This window comes from Dendrobates tinctorius, unplaced genomic scaffold (assembly GCF_039654945.1).
Source record: "Dendrobates tinctorius isolate UK_male_01 unplaced genomic scaffold, ASM3965494v1 ptg000165l, whole genome shotgun sequence".
NCBI classification, from domain to species: Eukaryota; Metazoa; Chordata; class Amphibia; order Anura; family Dendrobatidae; genus Dendrobates; species Dendrobates tinctorius.
In genome coordinates, this window is record NW_027361832.1 from 29,859,135 (window position 1) to 29,879,669 (window position 20,535).

Consider the following 20,535-nt stretch of genomic DNA (forward strand, 5'->3'; position numbering starts at 1 on the left):
TGTGTTTCTTCCATGGACTATCACAAAATGTCTAGATGCAGCAGAAATAGTAAGTGCCGTAGTGCTCTCAATATCGCTCAGATGTTTACGAATACGCCTTTTTAAGGGTCCTGAAGTACAACCAATATGTTGGATCAAACAAATGGTGCATTCTATTGAATATATGATATAGTCAGAACTACAATTAATAAAATTGTTAATTACATAGGTTTTTTTATAAGCAAATGAAGAAAAAAGTTTCGATTTTTCCGCAAAATGACAGCACTTGCACTTTCTTGCACCACATGGAAAAAACCCTTTCATATCCAACCACGTTGTTGGAGTGGTGGATTTTTCAGAAAAATAACTCGGGGAAAGGATATCCCTTAAAGAAGGTGCTTTTTTGGCAATAAATTCAATTTTGTTATTTCTCAAGATTTCCCTTAATTTTGGGTCCTGATTAACAATGGGTAAATATTTCAGAAGAATTTTCTTGATATTATAAAAATCTGTACTATATTGTGTTGAAAAAATTATTGTAGATTTTCTAGTATCAGAATCTTTTTTCTTTTCGCAGTCGACGTCAGAGGTATTAGAAATTCCTATTTGGAATTTGTCCAGCTTTATCCTATCATCAGCACAAATTTCCTTGCTATCAAGAGGTTTGAGTTTTTGTCCTACTCAGAATTTTAATATTTTTAATACTATTTTGGATATAAATAAACTCGCCAGGAATATCACTATAAAATCACATTTTGAGGAAAGTAAGGAGCATCATCCCAGAGCAGTGTGTCCAGTGGAATTAAATAACGATACATTTTTTTCGTTTGAAGAACAGAAAACAATGCTGGACTTGCAGATTCTGGAGAATGAAAATAATCTGGACAATGGCGGTAATTATAAACGCAAATTATTAAATAGGGAGAGTTTTTGGATTTTTACTTTAGGTAGTCGTACACCAGATGGCATGAATAAGAGACAGGACCTTATTACTTGTTATTGAATGTGTTTCCGTTTTTTTGTTTGTTTTTTTTTCAGAAAGAAGGATTAAAGGGAATCGAATAAGAAATAATACATTTATAATTAAAATTGATGATCTATCCATTTGGTGGATGTATGTTTATGCATATATACAGTCATATGTAAAAGTTTGGGCACCCCTATCAATGTTAACCTTTTTTCTTTATAACAATTTTGGTTTTTGCAACAGGTATTTTAGTTTCATATATCTAATAACTGATGGACTCAGTTATATTTCTGGATTCAAATGAGGTTTATTGTGCTAACAGAAAATGTGCAATCTGCATTTAAGCAAAATTTGACCGGTGCAAAAGTATGGGCACCCTTATCATTTTCTTGATTTGAACACTCCTAACTACTTTTTACTGACTTCCTGAAGAACTAAATTGGTTTTGTAACCTCATTGAGCTTTGAACTTCATAGCCAGGTGTATCAAATCATGAGAAAAGGTTTTTAAAGTGGCCACTTGCAAGTAGTTCTCCTATTTGATTCTCCTATGAAGAGTGGCATCATGGGCTCCTCAAAACAACTCTCAAATGATCTGAAAACAAAGATTATTCAACATAGCTTTTCAGGGGAAGGATACAAAAAGTTGTCTCAGAGATTTAACCTGTCAGTTTCCACTGTGAGGAACATAGTAAGGAAATGGAAGAACACAGGTACAGTTCTTGTTGAGCCCAGAAGTGGCAGGCCAAGAAAAATATCCGAAAGGCAGAGAAGAAGAATGGTGAGAACAGTCAAGGACAACCCACAGACCACCTCCAAAGACCTGCAGCATCATCTTGCTGCAGATGGTGTCACTTTGCATCGGTCAACAATACAGCGCATGCATAACGCCTTTTTGTATGACCAAACAACTCAATCTTTGTTTCATCAGTCCACAGGACCTTCTCCCAAAATGTAACTGGCTTGTCCAAATGTGCTTTTGCAGACCTCAGGCGACTCTGTTTGTGGCGTGCTTGCAGAAACGGCTTCTCTCGCATCACTCTCCCATACAGCTTCTCCTTGTGCAAAGTGCGCTGTATTGTTGACCGATGCACAGTGACACCATCTGCAGCAAGATGATGCTGCAGGTCTTTGGAGGTGGTCTGTGGATTGTCCTTGACTGTTCTCACCATTCTTCTTCTCTGCCTTTCTGATATTTTTCTTGGCCTGCCACTTCTGGGCTTAACAAGAACTGTACCTGTGTTCTTCCATTTCCTTACTATATTCCTCACAGTGGAAACTGACAGGTTAAATCTCTGAGACAACTTTTTGTATCCTTCCCCTGAAAAGCTATGTTGAATAATCTTTGTTTTCAGATCATTTGAGAGTTGTTTTGAGGAGCCCATGATGCCACTCTTCATAGGAGAATCAAATAGGAGAACTACTTGCAAGTGGCCATCTTAAATACCTTTTCTCATGATTTGATACACCTGGCTATGAAGTTCAAAGCTCAATGAGGTTACAAAACCAATTTAGTGCTTCAGGAAGTCAGTAAAAAGTAGTTATGAGTGTTCAAATCAAGAAAATGATAAGGGTGCCCATACTTTTGCACCGGTCAAATTTTGTTTAAATGCAGATTGCACATTTTCTGTTAGTACAATAAACCTCATTTGAATCCAGAAATATAACTGAGTCCATCAGTTATTAGATATATGAAACTGAAATAGCTGTTGCAAAAACCAAAATTGTTATAAAGAAAAAAGGTTAACATTAATAGGGGTGCCCAAACTTTTACATATGACTGTATATCTTTTGTTTGTTGTATCTTTGTGTCAAGATATTTATTTCGTGACATTATTATGATGTAGAATGCTGGAACATTTTTTTCCCATATATATATTTGTATACTTGTTAACTGATTTTTCATATGCTCTTTCCATGTATCACTATTGATTGGGGTTTTGTCATCATAGGGTTAAAGTATGGGAGGACTTACTCTTGATTTTAATTCCTTTTTTCATCCCTTCCCCCCTCTTCCTTTTTATTGGTAGCTTAATTTTCAGTTGGACAGACCATGTAGAAGGCGTTAATTCGCCGAAACGCGTAGTCTGAGAGGCTAACCCCCCCCTTTCCCTAATCTATTTATCTACTGCTCAGAAGTGTGGATTTATTTTATGATGGACTTTAATAATAAAAATTTTTGCTATTGCAAGAAAAAACTTTTTAAAATTTTGCATCCTGGATTTTGTCCGCTGGAGTTTAAAGTTACATTTTTTCATTTGAATCTTTCGTGGCTGGCTCCTGCTCTGGTCTCCGTGCAGACTTTCTCCTGGATTGATATTGGATCTCACACACCGGGGTGTACAGGTAAGCTGGCTTTGAGTTTTTTTGTATAGCCTTACAAATGTTCATTATTACATTATTACAGAGTCTTACAGTTGTGGCCAAAAGTATTGACACTCCTGCAATTCTGTCAGATAATACTCAGTTTCTTCCTGAAAATGATTGCAAACACAAATTCTTTGGTATTATTATCTTCATTTAATTTGTCTTAAATGAAAAAACACAAAGAATTGTCATAAAGCCAAATTGGATATAATTCCACACCAAACATAAAAAAGAGGGTGGACAAAAGTATTGGCACTGTTCGAAAAATCATGTGATGCTTCTCTAATTTGTGTCATTAACAGCACCTGTAACTTACCTGTGGCACCTAACAGGTGTTGGCAATAACTAAATCACACTTGGAGCCAGTTGACATGGATTAAAGTTGACTCAACCTCTGTCCTGTGTCCTTGTGTGTACCACATTGAGCATGGAGAACAGAAAGAAGACCAAAGAACTGTCTGAGGACTTGAGAAACCAAATTGTGAGGAAGCATGAGCAATCTCAAGGCTACAAGTCCATCTCCAAAGACCTGAATGTTCCTGTGTCTACCGTGCGCAGTGTCATCAAGAAGTTTAAAGCCCATGGCACTGTGGCTAACCTCCCTAGATGTGGACGGAAAAGAAAAATTGACAAGAGATTTCAACGCAAGATTGTGCAGATGTTGGATAAAGAACCTCGACTAACATCCAAACCAGTTCAAGCTGCCCTGCAGTCCGAGGGTACAACAGTGTCAACCCGTACTATCCGTCGGTGTCTGAATGAAAAGGGACTGTATGGTAGGAGACCCAGGAAGACCCCACTTCTTACCCCGAGACATAAAAAAGCCAGGCTGGAGTTTGACAAAACTTACCTGAAAAAGCCTAAAACATTTTGGAAGAATGTTCTCTGGTCAGATGAGACAAAAGTAGAGCTTTTTGGGCAAAGGCATCAACATAGAGTTTACATGAGAAAAAAAGAGGCATTCAAAGAAAAGAACACGGTCCCTACAGTCAAACATGGGAGAGGTTCCCTGATGTTTTGACTACCAACAAATTTTGCAGCATAATGTAGGGCCCAGTGTGAGAAAGCTGGGTCTCCCTCAGAGGTCATGGGTCTTCCAGCAGGACAATGACCAAAAACACGCTTCAAAAAGCACTAGAAAATGGTTTGAGAGAAAGCACTGGAGACTTCTAAGGTGGCCAGCAATGAGTCCAGACCTGAATCCCATAGAACACCTGTGGAGAGATCTAAAAATAGCAGTTTGGAGAAGGCACCCTTCAAATATCAGGGACATGGAGCAGTTTGCCAAAGAAGAATGGTCTAAAATTCCAGCAGAGCATTGTAAGAAACTCATTGATGGTTACCGGAAGCGGTTGGTCGCAGTTATTTTGGCTAAAGATTGTGCAACCAAGTATTAGGCTGAGGGTGCCAATACTTTTGTCTGGCCCATTTTTGGAGTTTTGTGTGAAATGATCAATGTTTTGCTTTTTGCTTCATTCTTTTTTGTGTTTTTTCATTTAAGACATCTTTTTGAGGAAGAAACTGAGTATTATCTGACAATATTGAAGGGGTGTCAATACTTTTGGCCACAACTGTGTATTCTGTCTACACGCTATATTATTTGCTCGCCGATCTGGACCTCATGTAAATCTAATTTTTACATATGGAAGATTTTATTTCTTCTGACTTGCCCCAATAGATTACTCTAGAAATCAAAAAGGCTCCCATTAGAAAATGTTCATTTTTATTTAACAACTAATTATATATAGAAAATAACAATAAAAACAGGTCAGTTGCTGTGACAATCCTCACATATATTAAAATTTGAGACCAGCAGTGCAGTTACAATGCTGCTCAATATAGAAGATGAACAAAACAAAAAAAGACAATGTGTGAATATACGCTAATGAAAATAAATAAGTAAAAGCAAGTGCATTAAATAATTAACATAGGGTACTTAGTAAACACTGTGTTTGATAAAAAAAAAGCATAAAGCTGTCCCACCGTGACAAGGTGTACCCAATTGGGACAGTAACTACACTCTCAAACGCTCTCTGTTTGTTTCTATGGCCAGTGTGAACATGCTCTTACACGAAGCATGTTATTCAAGTCATACTCTGGCTCAGTTTTCTGTTTTGGTCTTTAATATTTTTGTACTCAGTACAAATAGGGTGTGGCCCCTTTTCACTGAGATGGGCAGTACATATATAGTCCCTCCAAAGCTGGGTGTCCGGTTGGGACCTGGTGACTCTATGCCACTGTTTCACACTAAGTAGGTATTAACATTAGAGAGTGTAGTTACTGTCCCAATCGGGTATACCTTGTCGCAGTGGGACAGCTTTATACTTTTTCTGATCAAAAACAGTGTTTACTAAGTACCCTATGTTAATTATTTAATGCTCTTGTTTTTACTTATTTATTTTCATTAGGGTATATGCACAGATTGTCTTTTCTTTGGTTGTGTTTGTTTCTATGGCCAGAGTGAACATGCTCTTACATCATGCATTTTATTCAAGTGATACTCCAGCTCAGATTTCTGATTTTCTTCCCTATAGAAGATATATAGTTGCAGCCACTGTATACCATTGTAACAGCGACCATTCTGCAATAAAAAAGGAAATCAGCTCGGTCCTAATTCTCCTTTGAAGTCCTACTTGGTACAACTTGCCTGGTAATATCATATCCAAGTCTTCCCTAAGCTGCTATAAAGCAAGTCTACGCTCACATACTGTTACTGACGTCCAAAGTTTAGAATTATATAAAAAAAGGAATATCTATTGTATAGTGTGTAAGATTTGCCAGATGTCATTGTATCTCTCCAGTAAGTAATATACAACCAATGTGAAATACATTAAGAACTACACCTTTTCTGAAATAAATACATAAAAAGTTCTAAAATATAAATACAAAAATGCCATTAATAATTATTACGGTTGTGACGGCCACTTACAATGAGCGGCTATTAGCCAGCCTACTGGATACATAGGGCAGGTGCTGCAGAATACATGACTAACTAAAACTGTAAGACAAGCTCTTGTATCGGAATTTGGAAGAAAAGAAATAATACCGATTTTTATTTAATTACAAAAGAAGTAGACAAAAAAAGAGGCAGCAGTCTTGTGTGTACATTAGGTGCAGATTTACACAGTGACTATTCCATACGGAGACTCATAAAACTGACAAATGTTCTTCTGTTGCTTTGTGACTGTACAGGACGGGATTTACTAGTAAAGTGCAGTAATGGAATCTGTGTACAGAAGAAGTGGTAAATGTCTTCTTTGCATGACTGTTCCAATGGCCTTTAACCCCTTAATGACAGAGCCAATTTTAACCTTAATGACTAGGCCAAATTTTACAATTCTGACCAGTGTCACTTTTTGAGGTTATAACTCTGGAACACTTCAGCATATCCCAATGACTCATCAGCGCAATTTTTTTAAACAACATTTTTTTGTTGTTGTTAGGACGTTATAAGGGTTAGAAGATGACCAGCGATTTCTCATTTTTCCAACAAAATTTACAAAACCATTTCTTTAGGGACCACCTCACATAATGCCCCCATGTAAAATAATAGCAGTTATATTCATCTCTGGTGCAAGTGCCATTCCATGCAGGGCTGTGGAGTCGGTAAGCCAAACCTGCGACTCCGACTCCTCAATTTCCCTTACACCGACTCCGACTCCAACTCCGACTCCACGACTCCGACTCCGACTCCCACACATATTGCTTATATTTAAGTGAAAAATTTATTGTAGTACAATGTGAACCTCAGACATTTAATCATTTTTATGATCCAATAATCAAGATATTTAGATAGAACAGAATATATATTGGTGTACTACCCGGTTTTCATTCTTTTTGGTACAGATACGATATGGATAGACAGATATGGATAAATGGATAGATAGAGCAGATTTCTAATCTGCTTTTGCTATTGAAAACATTATCTATGAGCTCAAAAACCTTTCAGGTGATGCAGTTTTTTAAAAAGATGATCAGCTTTTGCAGCTGAAAAACGTATCCTCAAAAAACACAGGAAAAACGCTGTGTGAATGTAGCCTTAGATCAGGAATATAACAGCCATTTATAGGACATTTCATAACTTTCCCAAATTCCTATGAAAAAATATTCAGCACATCCTGCATTGAATTACTGTACCCAATTTATTATATATTTTAGGAGTCGGAGTCGGTCCATTTTATACCGACTCCAACTCCGACTCCACCAAAATGAGCACCGACTCCGACTCCACAGCCCTGATTCCATGTATGTCAGTGCCTGCTCTCATGGGGCTTGGTTGACATTGTTATGTCCCGCAAACCCAGCAGCCAATCATTGGCCACATACCTCTCTCTTCCTTTAGACAAAACGGAGATTCATAGGAAGTCGAAGAGCAGCAGCATGTTCTCACTTCTTCCAAGTGTCAGTTTCGTCTGCAATCCCTGACATTACTGGAGGCGAGTTTAGCAATTATTTTACATTGGGAACTATGCTGATTGAGAAGGGGTTGTCTGATTAGTCGACAACCCCTGTAAAGTAGTAATCTGGCTCGGTTCTCTTTTGTAACGGAAACTAAGCAGGCCTGGTGACTCTACCTCTATGGATAACTGCTGCATTGCGTTTATAGCGACAAGTATTTTGCCCCTGCCAAATTCTAATAAATAGAACATGATATCTGCAAGTGAGGTGATATATCTGTAGACGTATTAAAACCAGCCCCACTCACTTTTTGATACACGAGCGAGATAGATTCTAATAAGTAGGACATGTGTGCAATACCTGGCACATGCACAGCCGAGCTGGCAGATCTCTGTAGATGAATTAATAAAAGCTAACTCTTATTGCGGAATCTTACGGAATGTGGAGTGTTGTTTGCCACATTAGAAATGCACAAAATACAATACCATCATTCTGTTATTACTTACTTCCAGAAGACTAAACTTCAACTTATCTTTAAGGTTCAAAATTTCCATTTCAAGCTCGGTGAACTTCTCCTGATTGAGATCAGAACAGCACGAACATTTATTCTCGAATGCCAAATCAGTTTCTGCTTTTTTAGAAACCTGGTAAAAGAGAAAATACAGAACATTTTTCATAGTTATTTGGGCATGGTAAATATCGTCACCATATAGGTCTAAATATTATCAGTATGGCGTCTAAGGTAACTTATTTTGTAAGCGTTCTGATGAAAGAGGAGGAGATGACACTTGTTCCATTGGCAGTAACCACCTCGTAAATTATATTTTAATGTTACATGACTGCTATAGCCAGTCTGCAGCCTCTGATGATCAGAAGCTCATCAATATTCCCTCATAACGGATGTCCAGTCTGAATACATACTAAAAGCTGCACATTTGTTCATGGTTTTGGCTTAAAACCTTCAGATTGCGTGCACACATTCATAAACCACTCTACCCCATTCTCATCCCACTGGTTCAGCACCAACACTCCCTTCCGAGTCAGTGCACCCTTGATTTTTAACATTTAAACTGAACTAGTCAGCTGATACTTACGCTACAGTGTTTCAGAAAAAAAAACATACTTTAAAAGCAGCTTCTCCAGCCCAATATCAACACAGTGCAGCGGGTGGGGAGAATCCGCCAGGGACCCACTTGTCCGAATACCCTAAAGAACAGTCTCAGTTCCCGACAGCTTTAAAAGCCACAGGGCTTCAGAGTAAAGCATACTTGGCTGAGATCACACAGCCAGTGCCTGATGTATGCTGTCCACAGATTGGGCAGCATGTATCAGCTCACAGATTCACTTTACGGATTTCCCCACAAATGGCATTTATCATCTATCCATAGTATAGGTAATAAATGTCTGATCTTTTGGTAACCCACCACTGATCACTACTAGTTCCTCTTAGTTCAGGTCAGGATTGAAAAAATTCCGGTATATCATTGCTCATGTACACGAATGCAACATTCACTGTGTATTAGGGCTCATGCAGACGAGCATATAAATCAAAACTGTGGTCTTCAATTCTTAATTAGATATCACACAGACAGCATACTGACCCATGTTATTCAATAGAATGGTTCAGATGGACGATTTTTTTCTCACTCTGATTGTCCATGAGAAAGCGATGGCAAAATGTACCTTTTTTCCAAGTCTCGAATGAGACTCACCCATTCAAGTCTATGGATGCATAAAAAAATCAAAGTTTCCATATGGAACATAACTGGTGGCATCTGATTTTTGTGGATGTATTTCTATTATAACCTGTAGGGGAAAACTGTATTTGCTTTTGTACATTTTTTAATGCAGTTGTATGAAAATGGATCGCACATGGTTGTCACAAAAGCATCACAAGGATGTCACATGGAGTTAAAAAATGAACATATGGATGAAAATCAGAAAAAAAAATATACCCAAGTTTTCTGGATAAAACTTGGATGATTTCTCATACACGCATCTGTAGCTTCAGTTGGACTTAGAGACTATGAGGTTAGGCAATTTCAATCAGTTAATACAGAGAATAAATAGATGATAAAGAATTAATATGGTGCCAACACTATTGGAAATATTTCCATAAATATGAATGTAATACATATAATACAAACGTGTATATAAATAAGAGGACATATAATCAAAACAATATATACATACAGGCTCATCCACCAATGACCCGACGCACATTTCACTGATGCAACATCAGGGGTCAACCATATAAATCGAATGTGTGCTGTAAACCATTTTAATGTAACAGCACGCGAAAAACACACTGACCAATGTTATTCAATAGTGCTAGTCAGATGGACGATTTTTCATTTATGTCTGTCTGTCCGTGAGAAGAAAACTGCAGAGTGCAATTTTTTTCTGCGTTTCGGAAGCATGAGAGAAATGATCCCATATGGAACATCCAGGTGGCATCTGATTTTTGTGGATATATTTCTATTATTAACCCAGGAAACTGTATTTGTTTTTGGACATTTTTTAATGTAGTTGTATGAAAAAGCATGTTCTTCAGACATCACACGGATGTCACATGCACTTACTGTTAGTCTGGCAGAATACGGGGCTATGTTATCTCAATCAGTTGACAAATTCAGCTTTGCAAAATATACAATGCTAATAATGTTTTCTAAGAACAAAAACATATAACATTTCTTTCTATTAAATGTGTGAAATATATTTCCTATTTTAAGACATCTTTACATAAATGTCAATGCTGCTTTATGCAGCTCAATGGCATGAAAACTAAACGTAGTCACAATTAACCTTCAGCACTTCTCGATACATTTGCATCACCAATTATCTAAGGTAAGAATTTGCCCTAGATCAGCCAAGGTGACAGCATATAGTGATGGTAGATCAGCTTAATATCTTTCGATTCTTTACAATAACAAGCTTAACAAAGTAAAAGACAAAAAGCATTAAGAGCAATCACTGCTGCAACGTTTGAGGGAACAGATCACATTTCGGTAAAAAGCTCTTCTAGTTTCAGAGTAATGTATGGATGCACGATGCCTAATTCATCCCATATATGGCTGTAATATCGACATGACAGCGCAGGCAGCAGAACACTACATATGGTTTACATTTAAAGCATATATATGAGTGATTGGAACAAACACCAATTTCTATTTTTTCCCTTAGCACAAAGCGTAAAGAATTCAGCAGTTTCTAATGAAAACATTGCCTTTGTGGTAACAAAAAAAAATCTTTATGGAAATAAAATATATATTTTTAAATGTTCTCAGAGAACAATTTTCTGCCAAGACGGTGAATAGAAGGAAACATGCAGCCATAAAATTTGTGAACGGTTGAAAGGGAAGCAGTGAATTTTTCATTTCTTCCCCCCTTCATTAAAATGTACCAAGTACTCATTAAACTTTATGGATTAGTCATACTTAGCACCACGTACACTTGTGCCTTAAAGGGTTTTCCAGAGGATAAAAATTATTTTTAAAAGGGCTCAGACTGGTTTTAAAAAAAAATGAATACTTTCCCTCTTGCAATGCCCTGCAGATCTTCTGATGCTTACTTGGCCCCCATTGGTCTCAACTTCTTGGTACCTTCTCGAGACATCCGAAGTGCCCACTCAACCAATCACATTTTGATAATCACAATAGGGCACCTGTGCTGTGCAAAAATGCAATAACAGTGGGACGTGTCCAACTTGCAAGCCCTTATAGTTACTCAGAGTCCACCGCCAATAAACTCAAATTACTAAAATGAGACTTCCAGGTTTACAAGAGCTTACAGGAAAGAGTCTCCTGAAAGTTACAGGGAAATTGGGGATGTATTACTAGTGAAGGCAATCAGACAATGGTCTGGCTTACAGGAACAATCAGAGAATATACCAGAAATAGATAATAAGTCTGACGTACTAATGAGCATTCTCGCAAATCTCCCCACTGTTCAGGATGATATTTAACAGCTGGTTGCTGCATACAGTGGGTACGGAAAGTATGCAGACCCCTTTACATTTTTCACTCTGTTTCATTGCAGCCATTTGGTTAATTAAAAAAGTTCAATTTTTTTTCTCAAATAATGTACACTCTACACCCCATCTTGACTGGAAAAAAACAGAAATGTAGAATTTTTTGCAAATGTATTAAAAAAGAAAAACTGAACTATCATATGGTCATAAGTATTCAGACCCTTTGCTCAGACACTCATATTTAAGTCACATGCTGTCCATTTCCATGTGATCTTCCTTGAGATGGTTCTAGTCATTCATTGGAGTCCAGCTGTGTTTAACTAAACTGATAGGACTTGATTTGTAAAGGCACACACCTGTCTATACAAGGCCGCACAGCTCACAGTGCATGTCAGACCAAATGAGAATCATGAGGTCAAGAGAACTGACCAAGGAGCTCAGAGACAGTACTGAGGCAAGACACCAATCTGGCCAAGGTTACAAAAGAATTTCTCCAGTACTCAAGGATCCTAAGAGCACAGTGGCTTCCATAATCCTTAAATGGAAGAAGTTTGGGACCTTCAGAAGTCTTCCTAGACCTGGCCGTCCAGCCAAACTGAGCAATCGTTTGAGAAGAGCCTTGGTGAGAGAGGTAAAGAAGAACCCCAAGATCACTGTGGTTGAGCTCCACAGATGCAGTAGGGAGATGGGAGAAAGTTCCACAAAGTCAACTATCACTGCAGCCCTCCAACAGTCGGGCCTTTATGGCAGAGTGGCCCGACGGAAGCCTCTTGTCAGTGCAAGACATATGAAAGCCCACACGGAGTTTGCTAAAAAAACACATGAAGGACTCCCAGACTATGAGAAATAAGATTCTCTAGTCTGATGAGACAAAGATAGAACTTTTTGGTGATAATTCTAAGCGGTTTGTGTGGAGAAAACCAGGCACTGCTCATCACCTGCCCAATACAATCCCAACAGTGAAACATGGTAGTGGCAGCATCATGCTATGGGGGTGTTTTACTGGTGCAGGGACAGGACAGCTAGTTGCAATTAAAGGAAACATGAAAGCGACCAAGTACAGAGATATCCTGGATGAAAACCTCTTCCAGAGTACACTGGACCTCAGACTTGGCCAAAGGTTCAATTTCCAACAAGACAATGACCCTAAGCACACAGCTAAAATAACAAATGAGTGGCTTCAGAACAACTCTGTGACCATTCTTGACTGGCCCAGCCAGAGCTCTGACCTAAACCCAATTGAGCATCTCTGGAGAGACCTGAAAATGGCTGTCCAACAACATTCACCATCCAACCTGACAGAACTGGAGAGGATCTGCAAGGAACAATGGCAGAGGATCCACAAATCCAGGTATGAAAAACTTACTGTATCTTTCCCAAGAAGACTCATGGCTGTACTAGCTCAAAAGGTGCTTCTACTCAATACTGAGCAAAGGTTCTGAATACTTATGACCATGTGATATTTCAGTTTTTCTTTTTTAATAAATTTGCAAAACTTTCTACATTTCTGCTTTTTTCGGTCAAGATGGGGTGCAGAGTGTACATTAATGAGAAAAAAAATGAACTTTTTTGAATTTACCAAATGGCTGCAATGAAACAAAGAGTGAAATACTTCCGTACCCACTGTATCTGCATACACAGGGGGACTTCACTCACTCTCAGATCACTCCTATTAGCCAAACAGCACCGTTTTTTGTGCCATTTTCTTTAATGAAATCTAATAAATTCTTGTATTAATAAGTGCTTTCATATATTACATTTTATTTAAAATGTAAATGGTTACTCTCCCTTGCATGAATCAATAATTTAAGCTAATATATAAGCCATTTTCTAATACATATTATTAGATAATTTTACTTCTTTCTCCATTTACAATCAATCTCTTCTGTTCCTGCCTCTTGAACTCATCATTCACATTAAAAAAATAAAATAAAATCCAGATATCTCAAAAATAGATTGACTGCCATCTCAGTGAGGAATCAGATTGGAGCTGTCTTTTTAAGTTTACGAGGAGAGGAAGAGATGAGGATGCATCTTTATACTAAAGTGATTTACTTCACTCCAGTGCTGGTTTTAACAGCCACTCTGCTTAGGCTGGTTTCACATTTGCGCTGTGTTTTTGCGCACGCGTTTTTCCCCTATATTTAACATGGGTGCGCATACGTGCGTGATTGCATGCGCACGTATGCGTTTTTCGTGTGCTGCATTTTTTTTTATGGTGTGCGTCCTTAATTTACAGACGCTACATGTTGCATTTTTTGGTCCGGCCAACCGCTTAAAAAAACGCATGCGCATGTATGTGCACGTTTTGCGCAAATAATTACCATTGTGGTCTATGGGTGCGCATTGGCATGCGCATGCATGCGTTTTTTTGGTGTCAATTGGTTAGACTAGTTATAAAAATCCCCAACAAAAAAAACCTCATGTCTATATAAAAGGAGGTGTCTGCCTGCACTGTACCATAACTAGAGACAGCCTGGAGAGCAGAAAGACTGCAAAAGAAGACCCCATTTTCAATTCCAGCTTCAGCGGCAAGAATGTGAGTATTATTACATCTAAAAATGTATGCCTGCCCTTTTAAATTGTATATTTACTATTGCTTTGTATTATTTTTACATGCAGTATGTCTTCGGAATTGGAATATTCACCATCCCGTCAGGAACTGGCACCAGCAGACCGTGAGGTGATTATTTTTGTGCGTTTGGTAAGTATATCTGCTGCTACTCAAAATCTCTAACGTTTGTTGTTTTTTTTCAGACATCGTCATCTTCAGCGGACGCGACTAGTGAGGGCGAACAGCAGGAGAACCAAGCCATGTCCCAGTGGTGATACGGAATGTAAGTATCAAATGATTTGTGATGTTCTTTATTTTTTATCTTTATATTTCCTCTTTTCTGGATCTTTTTTGTAACTTTTTATTCACACAAAATTTGAATATTCTAATGAATGTGTTTTGTCTAGGTTCCACAACGGGAAGACGTCTAACTGGATAATGAGCACCTTATCCGCCTGGTCCAGGAGCGTGCCCCATTGTGGGACAGCCGTGACCGGCTGTACAAGGACAATGTGGTGACCCGGCGGCTATAGAATGAGGTGGCTGCCGCGTTCATGGATGGCTGGGACAGTGCCACTGCATTCTCCAAAAAGGCCTTTAGTAAGTATTTCACTGCTCTGTTGTGCCACAGTGACTATTGTCCTTGATGGCACTGTTGGGTTTCGTGCTAGATATATTCTAGCACGAAACCCAACAGTGTCATTTGGCTCAACAGTGACTGCTTTGGGTATTGTATTGCTGTATTGTGCAGCATTGACTCTTGTTCGTGATGGCACTGTTGGGTTTAGTGATAGCATACGTCGTGCATCATACACAATTGTTAAATGTTGTTTGTTTTTCCAACAGTGGACAAAGTCCGAACACGTTGGTCCTCGATCAAGGACCGCTTCAACAGTGATGTTCGTGCTGAGGGCCAGGTTCGCAGTGGTTCTGCATCAAGTACAAGAACAAGATACCGGTACTATCAAGCGTTGCAGTTCCTAAGACCGGTCCTTGCACCAGATCGTAAGGATTATAATTTTTTGGTTTTTATTTTTATTAATCTGTGTTCTTCTAATCCACAGCTGATGCTTCTTGTAAAGGCATGATAGTAATGATTTTCCTTTCTTCCACAGCACCTGGAGCAGCACCCTGCAACTTAGCCCTGGAGCGGTCCTTCATCGGACGACCTCGGACCAATCTCAGCCATCCGACAGCCAGGAAGCACCTTGCATGTCAGCAACACAAACAGCTGCTGACCAGGAAGCTGGTCAATCAGGTGTTCCCCTGTCCCAGGTCTCTGCCACTGGTTATGCGGGCACTACCCGCCAGCGGCAGAAGGCCTTGGACAGGAATGTCTTGCCCGAGTTTATGCACTTGAGCGAGGCCTTTAATGCCAGCCTCAAGTCGCTGTCAGACAGAGTGGAAAGCGGTTTTTCACTCATGGAATGTTGTTTTAACCATATGGAACACCGCTTCCATTCTGTCGAACAGCGCCTTGACCGTCTGGAGGCCAACCTCAACAGACCAGCGCACCATTTTTTTAGTAAGATTGAAAAGGGCATGGCGGAACAGCTTAGTCCTGAGCAACAGCTGAATGTGCTGCAGGCCTGCAACAATGCTTTCTTGCAGGCTATGCAACATAATCGGTACGGGCAGCAGTCAGTGGTGTCATTTCCAATTGTGCCACCATTGACTCGTTTCACCTCACTACCGACTTGTGCTGCATACCACTGCACGGACACCTCTACTCAAAGCCAGGACACCCACCATTACACCACCACAAGTCTGAGTACTGCTGGTCACTTCACCGACACAACCCTGGCAAGCGCTGCTCCTGTCTGGAGCACCACCGCCACCCCCATGCATGCTTGGAGCACAGCCACAGTAACCACTCCTCAAATGTGGAACAGCCCTGCCGCAAACACTACAACATGTACTAGCCCTGCCACCACCACTCCGCAAACCTGGACCATCACTGCCGCCACCAGTCCTCCTGCAAGGACGAGCACTGCCACCGCCACCACAGGGCATCAGCAGCAGCCACAACAGCAGCAGAAGGGGGACCCACATTCCTTATTTGCCCCAAGTTCCAGGCGGCACCAACAATCAAGGCGGGCATTGGGCCCAAGTAGGTCCAGGCAGGCCAGTTTAAGGAGACAAACAGGACCACTGTAGCTGAACCTCTGTGCTCTCCTCCTAGTGTGTCTAGTTCCATTCCCATAACTGGCTTCCTTCCCCCACAAGTTTTGTTGCCCCTTCCCCTAGAACACCTTCATCGACTATAAGCTGTTCATCTTCACTGCACACCCCCAACTTGCAACCATCTGTCCCCAAACGCAGAAAAAAATAAAGTTTTATTATTTTTTTTTGGTTAAAAATAAATTTAAATTTCTGGTTCACCATAACAAAGTTTGATTAATGTTTTTGGCGCAGCCTACACACAATGCGCCTTAAACTTTGCAAGGTGTCATAAAAAGTGTTTTGAGGATTGGCTGTTTTTACCATTCTCATTTCACTTATTGTGATACTAGGCAAGGGGGATTATAGATATACCTTGTAATTAACAACATACTCTTATTACATGTGTGTTGAATCTACTGATGGGTAAAATACACGTCATATGTTCAATACCAAGGCCTAGTATAATAACTAGAGTTGACCGACTAGGATCTGGTTTCATGAAACACAAACTGGTCAAACTAGGGCAAAAAAAAGTCGGAGATTCATTCGAAACCCTACTACAATGTTAGTTAATGGGAAATAAAAGTCGGCATTCAGCGGATTACATTCATCCACTCAATGCAGACTTTTTTTCCCCATTGACTTGCATTGGGGTCGGGTTTTGAACGAAACTCCGACTTTTTTTCCACTAGTCGGACCAGTTTCATTTGAAACGAATTTGGTTTCATGAAACCCGATCCTACCTAAGTCGCTCAACTCTAATCATAAATATTTATCAATCATGGCCTGGATAATACACATCATATTTAACCTGCAGCGTTGCTTACGTACCAATATATTTCACACAGACTAGCGATGCTGCAGTTTAACTCATATGTGTATTTACCTGCCCAGGTGTGAGATCATGAATTCACAGGTATACATGGGAAGTTTTTTATTTTATTGGAGTGTAAAAAACATAGTGCACTCGGTACTGGTATCAAAACAGGTTTTTTATTAACATACACACAAAAAAACATTTTTACACTATTTCATCTTGCAAATTGGTCCCTCATTTGGCCAACTTCAACGGATGACCTGAGAGGGTGCTAAGTGAATTCAGGCAATGGGTTAGGAGCAGCATCGAGTTCAAAGGTCGGGTGCTCTTTAGCCATCACAAAATTATGTAGAACCACACACGCCTTCACCACCTCATCCATTGTTTCAAGTTTGAGATTAATGGCTGTGCCGAGAATTCGCCATCTGGAGACAAGAATCCCAAAAGCACACTCTACAGTTCTTCTGGACCTGGTCAGCCTGTAATTAAAGATTTTTTTGGTGTGGTCCAAGTCACGGCTGGAGTAGGGTTTCAGTAGATTTGCACACATTTGAGAAGCCTCATCCCCAACCATTACAAAGGGCAGTGGCGGAGCTTCGGTGTGGGGAAGAGGCCGTGACATAGGGAAATTAAATTGGTTGCCATACAACCTCCGGCCCATGTCTGAGTTTTTAAAAGCCTGGGAGTCATTACCACGGCCAAATGCTCCAATGTCCACTGCTACAAACATACATCCGGCATCCGCAATGGCCATGAGTACTATTGAAAAGTACTTTTTGTAATTATAGTACTCAGATCCAGTTCTTTTGGGTTTGATGATCCGTATGTGTTTACCATCAACAGCTCCCAAACAGTTAGGGAAATTGCATACTGTCCAGAATTTGTCAGCAATTCCCATCCACTTTTCAGCGGTGGGCAGGGGCATAAATTCTGGACAAGAACGTTCCAGAGAGCCCGGCAGGTGTTCGCAACAATTCCAGACAAGGTAGAGATTCCAATACGGTACTGGAAGTGTAGTGAAGATAGGGTCTCTGCGAAACAGAGAAAGAAGTAAAATTAATATTTCTGTATATGGTTTTTTAAAACTATAAAATAAAAAGTTAGTACATTCATGAAAAATTAGCCCATGTTTTGAATAGTACATGTAAAAAAAAAAACCATCAGACCCCACCCCTTGGTTTTTAAATATTACGTACCGTAATGTCACTAGGAGCCGTTCCTCAGGAACAATCACACGACGGAGCTGTGTGTCCTGTCTCCGGATGGATTCTTGGACATGAGCAAGCAAATCCCTGAAGCTTTCTTGGGACATCTGGATATAATCTGTAAATTTCTCTGGGTTTGCCTGTAGCTCATGGAGGGTGTGGTACGCCCCACGGCTCTCCCGAAGTTCAACAATCGGATGTATCCACATACACGCCGCTGCCGTCTTCGCTGTCTCTCTCTCTTCCTTTGTTAATGGCAAGCAACTGCATATGCCCTAGCCATCGCGATGTCCAAATCCAAGTTGAAGAGAGAACTCTTCCAGCACAGATCCATGTTGACATGAGAAAAATCAAGCAAATGTGAAGAATACTGTAGACAAGGTCTATATATTAACATACCACACCGCCACTGAGGTCACATTGGTCGTGTGTGTTGCAAGATTGTTATCTAGATTTTTTTTTGGGTGAGGACAAACAATGTGCAAAAAAACGCAAACGCACTAAAAACACATACAAACGCTGCGTTTTTTTCCTGCATGCGCATAAAAATGCTTGAAAAAAACGCAGCGTTTGTATGCATTTTTTTCATACGTTTGTGTGCGCAAAAAACGCAGCACAAAAAAACGCAAGTGTGAAAGTAGCCTCAGTACTGTTATACAAAGTCCTCCATGCAGCTGCTGCTTCTGAACATTTTGTACAGGGAATAAAAGCTTTTTGAAGATAGGCTGTGCAGATAGAAAAGAGTCTGTCGCTGCAAGATAGTTCAATGAGGGTTCATTGATTCTGAATATATATGGTACACAAAGACAAAAAGAATGCAGGACTCATTCATTGGTCTGCGTGCTGCATATGAGAAAATCACTGGCTGGTCTCCACCTGCCAGCTCAGAGACAGGGCCGGACTGGTCATCTGGCAATTCTGGCAAATGCCAGAAGGGCCTGTCTGGTCATGGACCACCTTGTCTGCTATGTTGTTAACAGAATCAGTGTTCTCAAGACACTCAAACTGTTAAGAGTTGTGACGAAGGTATCATTAGAAATACTGATCTTGTAGTAAATGTTGCTTTCCTCCATCCAGGGTAAAATTAGTAATATATCCCATGATCGGGGCAGGGACAGCATGGGCCTGTGTGATTTCAAATGCCAAGGCTGATTTTTAGACCTATTCCGTACCTGCTCAGAGACAACTGAAAATTATGTGGGATACAAATCAGATAATAGTCAAACAGTGTTATTCCTCGTGTACAGGTTATTGTGAATAGTCACTTGAGATGACAGGTTTATTTTATTGCATGCTATATTTAAACCCAAGCATTAAAATAATCATTTGTAAAAATCTATGTAAAACAACAACAGAGTTTTCAAATGTATTTTGTGTTAGGTCATCCAACTTTTTCTGCAGACTTGTGGTGATGGGATATTTGGACTGTGTGCAATGAATCATTTCCCTGCATGTTTTTTTAACTCCTTTCTGCAGTACCAATGGTGAAGGTGATTGGGTTTCTCTTGAGTATAATGTTGCTGATATTTAAATGACAATCGGTGATGGAACCAAGATAACCAAAAAGGTAAGTGTGTCAATTTTATTATTATTTTTACGTTGAGAACTGCCGTATATTAGATACAGCAAGATAGCTTTGCTCCAATTGTCTGGATTGTTACCTCCAGTCATGCCAATACACAGTTATAGTGCAGGAGCCTGCAGTATAATCACTCTTCAAAATTATTTTCTTTATAGATTTTATTCTTATTAGCAGTACAGACCGGCTGTGGAGAGTGCGGTCTACCAGATTACCGTCTCTAAAGCTATAAAACGCACAGTATGTCTATGGTGCTGGAGACAGAAACCTAGAAGAAACCATGGAACAATGTTGGCAATATGTTTAAAGAAACAATAGGAAAACGTGACATTATGAATAAATTACTAAATACCTTTAATTGGCAAATCATATTTATTTTGACTAAAGAAGTAATCACTAATCCCACTAACAACAACATTTGCAAGAAGTTTGTATGTTCTCCCCGTGTTTGCCTGGGTTTCCTTCAGTTTCCCACCACACTCCAAAGACATACTGATAGGGAATGTGGATTGTGAACCCCAATGGGGACAGTGATGA

The 20,535-nt window shown here is 39.7% G+C and overlaps 1 protein-coding gene across 1 annotated transcript in view; it reads right to left on the reverse strand.

Moving 5' to 3' along the window:
• The window catches only part of LOC141053222 (uncharacterized), a 653,087-nt gene that overhangs the window by 230,544 nt on the left and 402,008 nt on the right, over positions 1-20,535 (reverse strand). Inside the window, exon 19 of the mRNA XM_073550619.1 lies at positions 8,217-8,354. Coding sequence (XP_073406720.1) covers positions 8,217-8,354 — 138 coding nt within the window. The remainder of the gene's footprint in view (positions 1-8,216; positions 8,355-20,535) is intronic.